Source organism: Falco rusticolus, chromosome 1 (genome assembly GCF_015220075.1).
Source record: "Falco rusticolus isolate bFalRus1 chromosome 1, bFalRus1.pri, whole genome shotgun sequence".
Taxonomy (NCBI): Eukaryota; Metazoa; Chordata; class Aves; order Falconiformes; family Falconidae; genus Falco; species Falco rusticolus.
Window position 1 is genome coordinate 29,472,699 of NC_051187.1, and position 12,276 is coordinate 29,484,974.

General features: G+C 42.7%; 1 protein-coding gene across 1 annotated transcript in view; it reads right to left on the reverse strand.

Moving 5' to 3' along the window:
- TMEM132B (transmembrane protein 132B) overlaps window positions 1-12,276 on the reverse strand; it is a 258,293-nt gene that overhangs the window by 45,700 nt on the left and 200,317 nt on the right. Inside the window, exon 5 of the mRNA XM_037375321.1 lies at window positions 2,460-2,603. Within this exon, the coding sequence (XP_037231218.1) occupies window positions 2,460-2,603 (144 nt within the window). The remainder of the gene's footprint in view (window positions 1-2,459; window positions 2,604-12,276) is intronic.

Consider the following 12,276-nt stretch of genomic DNA (forward strand, 5'->3'; position numbering starts at 1 on the left):
TAAATGGGCTTTAAACAGGCAGTGTTTTGAAACGCAACATCTCCCTAATGTCTGCAGATACTAATTTTATTAGTGAAGAGGAATGGGACTCTTTTTCCAGACCTTTTCCTGTCTCGTCCAGTCCAGCACTCTCTAACTACAGCAAGTCCTGGAAATACTATAAGCTCTATTAATAGAAACAAAAGTCCGCATGTACCATCTTTTAGATCTGGATCTGGTTTTCTGAAGTGCAAAGAAAAGACAGTCTCAGCAATATGCTGAATATATATTATTTCGTGCTTGAGTTTAGTTTATAATATGAACAATTCATTGTTCATATCTATCAACTAATAAATAATAGCCACTAATCAGATAACAGCTGTATATACACAGCAAAAAAAGAATAGCAAAATTTATCAAAATAGTCTGTTCCTCTGACAATTAAGTTAGTCATAAACAAAGATTCTTATTTGTGTTCCTTCTGGTAAGGACTTTCAAGGAAATCTGGTTTCCAGAAAAAGAAAATGTGATTTTTTTCTTTCCCCATCTGATACCTAAGGGAAGATATATAAGCTAGAGCACAGGGTACAGACTCAAGGGACCTATTCCGTCACTGGCTGAGGCTAAACATTGGAACAGTCACTTCCATGAAAAGGGAGTATTACACTGATGTCCTTAGCAAAATGCTTTGAGGTCTGAAAAGTGCTAGGCATTGTTATTGTATAACTAAGCCCCAAGCTATGAACTTCCCGGGGGATACAATGGCACACATGCCTCTGCCCAGTGATTTGAACCTTACTTATGAGTTATTTGCCTTCATGTTAAATGAAGATAAATCTTAATGAAAAAAATTTGGAAGTAATCAGATCTTGCCTTACTAAGGCTTTTGCCCAAACCCATCTTGCCTTTCCTATAGCTACCTAGGATCAAATGGATGTTATCTTTCACCTACCTATAGGTCACAGAAAGAGGAAATATCTATAAAATGTACAGTTGCTCTGTAAGCTCTTTAACTGCAAATTAATTTCTTTGCTGTTGAACCTAAAATGTAATGAATTTTTGTTTTAGAGGATGCAGTTTATTCCAGAAATTGGTAACAACCTTATTCAGACTTGTCAAAAGGTGAATTTTTTGTTCCCACATATCATCTTCAAAATAAATAGTTTTGCTGTCTGCAATTCTTTATCCAGCTAAAGAACAAGAAAATGTATCTGACAAAGTACAAGCCACCTATTAGGACCTTTGCAGTCTTACCTACAAAGAAGTTATAATAACAGGTTAAAAGTACACAAGGTATAGGATGTGGGTGTCAAATGCAATCTGAAGAGAACTTCAAGAAATGCTCAGGTCTGGAATACATTCACACATGACACAATAGCTAGAATATGGGGACAAACTCGTTTCTTGAAAGCTACAGAGAGAGTTTATCATATGATCTAGAGGTTACAGGATTACTGTGTAAAAAGGATGACTATACTACCGTGTCTTTATAGCATTTATATGTAAAATACTGCAGTTCCCTGGAATTGAACAAAGAAACTATATAGGACTACCCTAAGAAACCCATAAATAATACCAAAAAATCCTACCCCTATACAGAATTCATTGTAGTCAATCCTGAGTTACTCGAAAACAAACAAAAAAACCCCACCCTCAAACCACATAATAAAATAAATAAACCTATTAAAGATATTCAAAAGTACCTATTTTATGCCTAGAAATAAAACTGAGCTAAAAGCTGAAAGCCATGTGATGTGTCAGAAGTCATGCAGTCAACGTCTTCATAAAGTCACATTAACTCTATTTTCCTCTCAATGTCAAGGAGGGAGAACCAGTTGAACACATTATTCAAAAGAACCCAAAACACAACATTGTTTAAAAGCTCCCAACTCTCAATTTAAGAATTTTTGCAATATGGTTGTTATTTTCTATTCTTTGTCATGATCCTCCAGATTTTGGTACAGTTCAGTGTCTTTACTTATAAGAAATACGTGACTGGAAAGCAGGTGATGCAGTCAGAAGCGTATAGCAATTCTTGCTGTACACTGATACAATATACTGATTACTATTAAATAATGAATGCAGAAAAACCATGCAACAGCAAAGATCCCTGTGTGGGGAGTTGACTTTTCCCAGATGGGATGTATCAGACATGTTCTTTCTCATCAGCACTGGCTGGCGAGCAAAGTAAGAGCAGCACGCACTGCTCTTTCAGCATCCCTGGCCCTCTTTCCCACGTGGAACACACCAGCACAAACATCCCCATGTCAGACTATGGAAACATGCTAACCCTGCACAACCTTTGGAGACGGCTCTCCTCGTTGCAAAGTGGAAACAAACAACCTGCCACCACAGAAACAGCCATGACTGTGAAACAACTGGTTGATGTAAAATCCTGAATACGGGCTAGGTCCCTGTATGGTGGTGGTGGAGGAGAAAAGGGTGAAAACTCTGTTCTCCACCTCATGGGGGTGCCTTACCTTTATGACATCTTCATCAGCTGATTTGCACTCTGTGGAGTCTGAAACATCGACCACGGACCCATCCTCCTGCACAGCAACAACCTTGACTGGAACAGACACCATTTTGCCCGTCAGAATGGCCGTGTTAAGGACTTCCGTGTCCTGGATGCACACACAGACAAAGGACGGGTGTTAGAGAAGCACAGAACCATGAGAATGCCACGGGGGTCGGTCTGAGGAACAGGAGCAACCCTTCTTCACACCCACCCCGCTCTCTCCCTGCAGTCAATGGTTTAATGACTTTCTAAGCCCACTTACACGCTTGGCTGCTGTGGCAATGGAATCTGAAACAAGTGTGGCACCAAGGCATGTCTGCCTCTTGGCAGAACCACAGTGCTACTCGGGTACAACCCTCTGGTGCCTGGGGCTCCTCCCACCCCAGCACCCCAAATCATGCCAGTGATTTGGGAGATGATTATCAAGCATCCAAATAACTGCATTTCTTCCTTACTGTTCCAGCTAACAGTGTTGCGAGTTGGCCATTTCCCCTTTTTGGGCCCATAATTTTCTTATCATAAATACACGATAAGAAAAACGGTGCACGAGGTGGGGTATTACAAACTACATAATACCATCCATATACAATTATTTTTAATATTTCCCCATCAAAATCCCACCTAGGGATGCTTTACCACATTTATCTCTAATCCTAATGAATTCACAGAGCTGGCGCTCTAATGACTCCATTAACACAGCCTTCCTCTGTGTCTCAGTATGGCTACAGTTTGATTAATTACTCCAAATGAGTTGCTACAGAGGTCCCTGCCTTGCGTAAGCAGGTATGCTGGCTGGAGGGGAGCAGCGTCTCAAGGCCTGCAGAGCAGCTTGTTGCTGCTTAAGCAGCACTTACTGCAGGACCAACACCTGACACATGCGGGGCAAGAATGATCTGTGCTTTCACAGAGGTTCAGCTGGGCCTTCTCGGAAAGCCTGCGATAGGAAATACTGCTTTGAATCAATCCACTTTTCATTTTTCAACTTCCATAAAACTAATTGCTTGCCAGTCAGGGGGAAAAAAAAAAAAAGTTGCTTCAAACTAATCTAACTTTAAATTCCATTATTAGAACTGGTGGAAGAAGAAATAGATTTTAGCGAAAAATCTGATGGCAGCTTGCATAGGGAGATATATTCACTATCATTTGCTTCTGTCTGCTAGCTAGATTGATAGAAAATAATGGGCATTGACCACAACCTAAGGACAGCTGGAGAAGACCAATAAATAGTTGCAACTAAGATGTATTATTAATCAATATTCGGAAACTTCTACAAAAAGCACCCTGAATTAAATGAGTTGAAGTACTAATACCACTAGTGCCAGCTAACTAATATAGTCTACTAGAGCTTTATGGGCAGTCATGTTCCAGAAAAGCATTTAAACATGTACTCAAGTCCATTTCTGTTCAGAACAGCACTAAAAGTACGTGCTCAACTTGACACTTAGACTTCAGTGTGATTTAAGCATTTGAGTGTTGTCCTGAATAGAGATGCTTTTCTGAATAATACCTCATGAAATAAATATACTCTCTTTGTTTTGTTCTCTGCGAGGCACAAACCAGATGTTTTACACAGTAAATGACTGTCTAGTTTTTGTTTATGTTGAATTTATAACCAGCTGCCATCCATGAAGGAGGGACACTGGCAAAGAAAGAAGCATGTGACAAAAGTGGAAGTGTTAAAGAACAATTGTAAAACCTTTACAAAGACTGGGGTTGGAACAAAACTAAGAAGAAAAAGTACTGCCAGGTGAAAGAAAACAATTAGATGCACCTCAAGTGGAAAGAAGTTGTATAAGACAGACAAAGAGAAACTTAGGGTGCTTCAACCAAAAGTATGTAAGAGAAGAGGTAGGCAGATTTCACCAAACCAACAGCCCATATCCCATAAATCCTAAACCAGTATAAGCATACATTAGATATATGATGCAGACACGGTGGTCCTGTGCCAAAGCACTCCCAAGCAGCAGTCTGTCAATGTGCTATTTCTAAGCCATTCTTCAGCAAGACCGTCTTCTTCAGGGGAAACAGCATTTTTGCCAAGGTCACAAACAACAAACACATCTAACTGCACTTCCAAACCCACTCTCTGGTGGCACACCTATGTAGCTCCTATATGTCAGGGGTAGGCGCCACTTATATGCAATTACAGTCTGATCCAAAGCCCTACCACGACGTAGATTAAAGGTTTCTTTTGACTTCAGTGGACTTGGAACCAGGTTCTCAATAGGCCTGAACTAACTTCTCCTTCGTTTTTGTGCTGTTGGTTGTATCACACTCGTGTTGACCTTCATGTGTGACAAAGGATAAACAAAACCTCTAGCCTCCTTTTAACTCTAAGCGCAGCTTAGCTACCAAGCTGAAGTCAGACTTGGATGCTCTGAAGGATAATGCAAAGTTTATAGAAATTTGCATCCCTCTTGTAAACTCCCTGTGAAGATGAGCATGAGAGAAAAAGGTCTTAGACGCGATACCTTGTGAACCCTCTGTTTGTGGGTGCTCTGAAATATGCTCATTCTACGCTTGATGAAAGCATTGTCCTGAAGCTTCCCTCCTTCCCAGCACATACAGGTACCCGCCATGCTAATTAGCTGGTGCTGCTTCACAAAAACTACACTTCACTGGTAAGCAATTCTACTGTATAAATCAATATTTCAGATGCCTGATGCCAGGATCGAGTGTTACACAAATATAATAGGCTGTGTAAAGACCTTTTTTAAAGCCAGCTATTTATAGACTGAAAAAAATATATCTCCTCTGAGGAAGAAATATGAAGGCAGAACTGAACTAATTGACTGTACATTAGATTTGTAAACAGGTGCTTTTTTTTTTTTTTTTTTTTTTTTTCCGTGCATCCTCAACAAGTAATAGCATTTCATCTGAATTCTGTAAGGCTTGTTTTGTATTTCCATGGTAAGGTTTGCTACAAAAAAAAAAAGTGTTACTGAATTTAAGATACCTGTGCTGGTTATTACTAACAGCATCTGAAACGTAGAGAGAGGAGTAATAATGTTGATTTACATAGGCAAGTCTTCCCATGTGGCACAGCATCAACAAAACATCTGGATCAACATCCAGGGACCATCAACACAGATCTCCAACTGCTGTCACTGCAAGGTCCCAGGTGAAAAACTGGGAATCCTTTCCTATTTCTTTTCTTGAGGGTTTCAGCTGCCAGATCTTGACCAAAACCTTCAATTCAAGCAGCCTGGGTGGAAGCTGCACATTCATATTGCAGGCTCTATCCCTGAATAATAATAATGTGTGTTTTTATCTCCAGCTCCTTCTCTGTACCTGAATGCATTAGTACTTCAGCAGAGCTCTTCTTAATTACAACTGTAACCTGCTAATAGCATTTCTTTGTTGTCTGAAGGAATCTACTTCGTATCCAGCCTAGGCTAAATTAAAATTTAATACAACATCAGGTTGCAACAGAACTAGGAAGCAAATGACAGCTGTTTAATTAAAACCTAAAGCTGATTAGATGGCACTACTGAGAGAAATACTCAAGAGGAAGAGCAGAAAACTATTGAAACTCAAGGCCAGGATAATGGCTTTATTTAAATATGAATAAACCCTGCACACAGCCATAGTAAACGTTTGACAACTCGTTGCTTTGGACACATTGAGGGGGGGAAATGTGAATGGGAGATGTGTCAAGAGACATGACAGAGCTGTGATTACCAACACTGCTATTACCTATCACAGAATGGTTCAGGTTGGAAGGACACCTTCCACTAGACCAGGTTGCTCAAAGCCCCATCCAACCTGACCTTGAACACTGCCAGGGATGGGGCACCCACAGCTGCTCTGGCCAACTTGCTCCATGCCTCACCACTCTCAGAGTGAAGGATTTCTTCCTCAGATCTGATCTGAACCTTTCAGTTTGAAGCCATTCCCCCTTGCCCTATCACTACCTGCCCTTGTAAAAAGTCCCTCTCCACCTTTCCTGCAGCCCCTCATAGGTACTGACAGGTGCTCTAAGGTCTCCCTGGAGCCTTCTCTTCTCCAGGCTGAACCGCTCTCAGCCTCTCCCCACAGCAGAGGGGCTCCAGCCCCTGATCATCGTTGTGGCCTACTCTGGACTTGTTCCAACAGGTCCATGTCCTCCTTATCGTGGTGGACCCAGAGCTGCATGCAGTACTGCAGGCAGGGTCTCACAAGAATGGAGTGGAGGGGGACAATCTTCTCCCTCGAGCTGCTGCTCATGCTTCTTTTGACGTGGCCCAGGATGCGGTTGGCTTTCTGGACTGCGAGCGCACATTGCCGCGTCACGCTGAGCTTCTCATCAACCAACACCCCTGAGTCTTTCTCCTCAGGGCTGCTCTCAATCCGTTCTCTACCCAGCCTGTATTTGTGCTTGGGATTGGCCCGACCCATGTGCAGGACCTTGCACTTGGCCTTGTTGAACTTCATGAGGTTTGCACGGGCCCACCTTTCAAGCCTGTCACGGTCCCTCTGGATGGCATCCCTTCCCTCCAGCATGTTGACCGCACCACACAGCTTGGTGTCATCGGCAAACTTGCTGAGGGTGCACTCGATCCCGGTGTCCATGTTGCCGACAAAGATGTTAAACAGAGCTGGTCCCAGCACTGACCCCTGAGGAACGCCACTCATCACTGGTCTCCACTTGGACATCGAGCCATTGGCTGCAACTCTTTGAGCGGGACCATCCAGCCCGTTCCTTATCCACCGAGTGGTCCATCCATCAAATCCATGTCTCTCCAGTTAAAGACAAGGATGTTGTGCAGGACAGTGTCCAATGCTTTGCACAAGTCCAGGCAGATGACGTCAGCTGTTCTTCCCTCATCCACCAGCAGTGTAACCCCATTGTAGAAGGCCACCAAGTTTGTCAGGCACAATTTGCCCTTAGTGAAGCTGTGTTGGCTGTTACAAATCCCCTCCCTCTCTTCCATGTGCCTTAGTGTAGTTTCCAGGAGGATCTGCTCCATGATCTTGCTGGGCAGAGAGGTGATACTGACCAGGCTGTAGTTCCCTGACTTTTCTTTTTTTCCCTTTGTAAAAATAGGGGTTATGTTTCCTTTTTTCCAGTCTGTGGGAGCTTTACTGGACTGCCATGACTTCTCAAATATCATGGATAGTGGCTTAGCCACTTCATCTGCCAGTTCCCTCAGGATCTGCAGATGCATCTCATCAGGTCCCATGGAGCTGTGCACCTTCGGGTTCCTTAGATGGTCTCAAACCTGACCTTCTCCTACAGTGAGCAGTTCTTCATTCTCCCAGTCTCTGCCTTTGCCTTCTGTGACTTGGACGGTGTGGCTGGACCACCTTCTGGTGAAGACTGAGGCAATAAAGTCTTCGAGTGCCCCAGCCTTCTCCATGTCCCAGGCAACCTGGTCTCCTGTTTCCTTGCAGAAAGGGCCCACATTGTTCCTAGTCTTCCTTTTATCACCAGTGTACCTATAGGAGCTTTTCTGGTTGCCCTTGATGTCCCTGGGACAATTTCTCTGTATTCCTCCCGGGTCACTTGTCCTTGCTTCCACCCTCTGTAAGCTTCCTTCTTGTGTTTGAGTTTGTCCAGGAGCTCCTTGTTCACCCATGCAGCCTCTGGGTGGTTTTGCCTGACCCTCTTTGCTGGGATGCATCGCTCCTGAGCTTGGAGGAGGTGACCCCTGAGTATCAACCAGCTTTCTTGGGCCCCTCGTCTCTCCAGGGCTTTATCCCATGGTACTCCACCAAGCAGATGCCTGAAGAGGCCGAAGTCTGCTCTCCTGAGGTCCAGAGTAGTCAGCTTGCTGTGTGCCCTCCTCACTGCCCAAAGGATCCTGAACTCCACCATTTCATGGCCACTGCAGCCAAGGCTGCCCTTGAGCTTCACATTCTGCACCAGCCCCTCCCTGCTGGTGAGAACAAGGTCCAGCACAGCACCTCTCCTCGTTGGCTTCTCGATCATTATGTATGTGACCAGAAGTAGGGATTACTGAGAAATGACCGCAATAGGTAGACGTGAACCAGATGAGGAACTCCAGGCACGGAGTTCCCAATAACTAGGCTTTAAACACCACCACACTGACCTAAATCCTCTTTAGGCACGTGACTCTATGGCAGCTCACCCAGCTAGTCTGAGCTGACATGACACAGTTATTCCCCCTTCTTCTGGTTGAAAAATAAGACACAGAGAAATAGATCACGCATCTCACAAGAAAGCATTGCAGGAGCCAGAAGCTGGACACAGGCTACCCAGACCCCAGCCCAAAGCTGCCAGCACATCTGTCCTGTGCCAGCATCCTTTCCACAAAGCCTGGCAGGGCACAGAAGCCCCACGCCAACACAGTTTACCGTGACAGATATCACCCTTATGATTAACGTGCAAGCTTGTTGTGTTATTTTAGAGGTTAACAAAACATGCTACAGTGCAGTAAACCCAATAAACACTCGATTGTAAATCAGAAGGGAAACCTAAACCCAACCCTATTCCACGGACAAATGCTACAGCTAAATGCCTTTTGGCATTTAGTTGAAATGACTGTCTTTAGTGAAGAAGGCATACAGCTGAAACATTTGTCTGCAGAATTGCATTCCTTCATTATTATTTTTTTCCCTAGAGTGTACCTCGTGAAAATACATTTGTAATATTAGAAGAAATCTTTAGGAATCAGTTCTCCTGCCTGGAAACGGCATGTCTTAAAAAATGTAAATTATAGGGCAGATTGTGACGTGTGGGCTGTGCAAGGGGAGGGGTTTTTTTTGATAAATTATTCACCACCTTTTTCTTCAGATCAAAGAGCAAAGCAATATAAGTCCATTAAGCAAGCTTAATATATAAATTAGATGCTTTGCTGAAATTATTATAATCCAAAGCAATTCTGTACTTTTCCCCCTCATAGCTGAATACCATTTTAGATTTCCAATACATATTAATGAAGCCCGCTTGCTAGAAAGCTATTTATATTTTCCACCATTATATCAGCTAAGGTATACCATTTTGTCACCCAATGGTGAGAACGAACAACTGGGATTATGTTTTTTTGAAACATTAGAAAACATAAATCATCTTGCAAAGAGCTCACACTGTTACTCGACCCTTTTTCCTCCCTACGCTCATACAGTCAGTCCACTTCATGGCAAGGAGCCCGACCCCACACTAAAGCTGGCAAGAATGCTAGCGTTAGCTACCACTGTTGTTACTTGTGGGCTTCACTAGCAATCCTGCGTGCCCGGGGTTTGCTTCAAGTCTGCAGAGGCTGTGCAGGTGAAAGGAATTACCAGTTCTGAAAAAGGGACCAACAAGAGCTAATTCCTTCTTCTTCAAACACCAGTTCAGTGAAGCCACTTGTGGAATCAGCTGTTTACCAAGTTTTCAGGTGTCAGAGTGAGGCCTGACGTGTAACCACACACATCATCCTGCCCAGGCAAGCATACGTGTTGCTAGAAGGGCATTCCCACCCCGCTCCAATCCTCTCCTCTTTCTCCATCTCATCTCCATCTCTTTCAGCTTCTTATCCAGTATATCATTATTAGAAGTGATCAGTTATGACAGATGGTAAATCACAAATACTATAGACTATTGTGTCAAAGTTAAAGGTCATCCTTTATCTCCTTTGTTTACCTGCATAATAGCTTTACTTCATATTGGGATCCCAAAGAAAGAACAGGCAGGTGCATATATTCTGCAGGAGAAATTAATGAATGTAGATTGAAACATACAGAGAGGTTTTTAATCACCAATTCTTACAGAACAATGTAAGCAGCAACTATTAGCCTAAGTGAATATTATTCTAGATGTGTATCTGTGCTTGCTGCAAAAACAATTTGTTATAACACAAAAAAGCACAATACAGAGACTCCAAAGTGGAATCTTATTTCATAACTTGTCTTTTTGCCACAGATAGACTGAAGGAAGCTCCTACTTTAGCAGAGTGTACCTGGCACATGCAATCAGCTGGAGAGGTAATTCTGTCTCGGAGTTCATGGAAGCTAAAGCTGAGATTTATTCCATTTCCCTGGTTTTTTTATGAAGGAAATTCAGCTCATTTTGAGGTTTATGTAGGATGAATAAGCAAAACCTGCTGCTGAAGGTGAAACCTGATTAAAAGCACAGATACTGTCATATCTATGACCTGAGGCAGTTTTATTTTATTTTGTATAACTCAGAACAGATCTGCCCCCATTAAGCAAAGGTTCAGAACGCAGCCTGGTGCACTTGGCAGAAGTAATTGCAACCTGTCAGGCAGCCTCCACTGTCTCAGCTAAGTACCAGTGCCTTCTGCATGAGCAAAAGGCCTTTCCTGAGATGGGGCTCATGCCTTCAGCCCATTATGTCCCAGTAGAGCTTATTCTCCAGAGCTACTGTGTCTGTAGAGCAAACATCATGACACCGTTGCTCTGAAGTGCATACCTGAGGTAGAAAGAATGGGAAATCTTACAGCTGGAGAGCAACTATCATGCATCTGATTTTGGTTGTCTGCACAGAGAGCAGACACCAAGAGCTCCCAGCTTGTGTTCCAGGACCTTTTAGTACACCAAGAAATACAGGACCTAAAGTTGGCCTAAAGGTATGGTAAACCCTGTCAGACACTCACACTGGAATTTACACTATATTTAGAGACCTGTATAGTACCTGAGCATTCATCTGACAGACCTTGCGCCAGTTTTTCTCAAGAGTAAGTGACTGGTAACCATTTTTTAAGCATATTTAGAATTTCACAGTTCATTTAAAGATACTTCTCTCCCTTTTTATTCCAGAACAATGCGATCACATTCCAACTTAATAAAATTGTGGGTCACCTCCAACTGAAATCAAACAATATCCCCCTGAATTCAAGAGGATATAAAATGGGTAGACCTGTCTAGTCAAAAGTAACTGATACACTAATGATTTTTTTCAAATAGCCATGAAATAATAGTATGAACACTCCTCAAAGGCATTGCTTTTTTCACAGAAAAATCTAGGGAGGGCATACTTTGCCTAGTTTATGGAACATAAATATTGGATTTACTTGAGTACCAACAGTAGTCAAAGATACTATTTTCTGGCTCTAGACCTTTGCCCCACAGACTTAATAATATTTAACAACATGGTGGGTGGTCATTTTTAAGAATTTCTTTCAGACACTTCTCTAATTCTTTTCCTACTCATCACAATTTCTTTCACAGCAGCCTGGAAAGAGAGTTTTCTAGAGGGAATTCTATGCCACTGGTGCAATGGGAGAGCTGGCAACTCATCAGCTTGAAAAGGCTTCAGTTTCACAAGTGCAAAACTACAGACACGGAAACATAAGGTTGCGTATCACACGAGTTTACTGCCACAATCTGTGTGCTCATCTTCTACCACAAGTGCTACCTGGGCAGAAATCCATGTCCTTCTGTAATAACAGCTGTTTAATGCTATAGAAGAATGCACAAATTAATTACAGCATGTCTACACAACTTCCCAACATCCCACAGGAGCATCTTTTGATGGAATGTGGGTTCTCTTTCCACTTTGGACATGGTGGCTTGCTTCATTAAACCATTCACAGGGTGGTTACAGCTTATGAATACCTGTTTATGAGCAGAAAAAGATACATGGGGAATGCAAAGTCCTCTGAAATCCCCTGCTAGAAAAGAGTTGCCCAGCATTTGCTAGGCAGGGGGGTCAGAACTGGATTTTCTGTCTTCTTCCTCAGCATAGTTCAAACACTGGGGTTAAGTCCAGAGCTCATAATGTATCAAGTAAATTCAATAAAGAACTGCATTTTCTGGACAGAGCTAGCCCCATGTGCTTATTAACTATATTTGAAAAGTGCATTATGGAGTTTAAAATGGAACAGAGATCTACT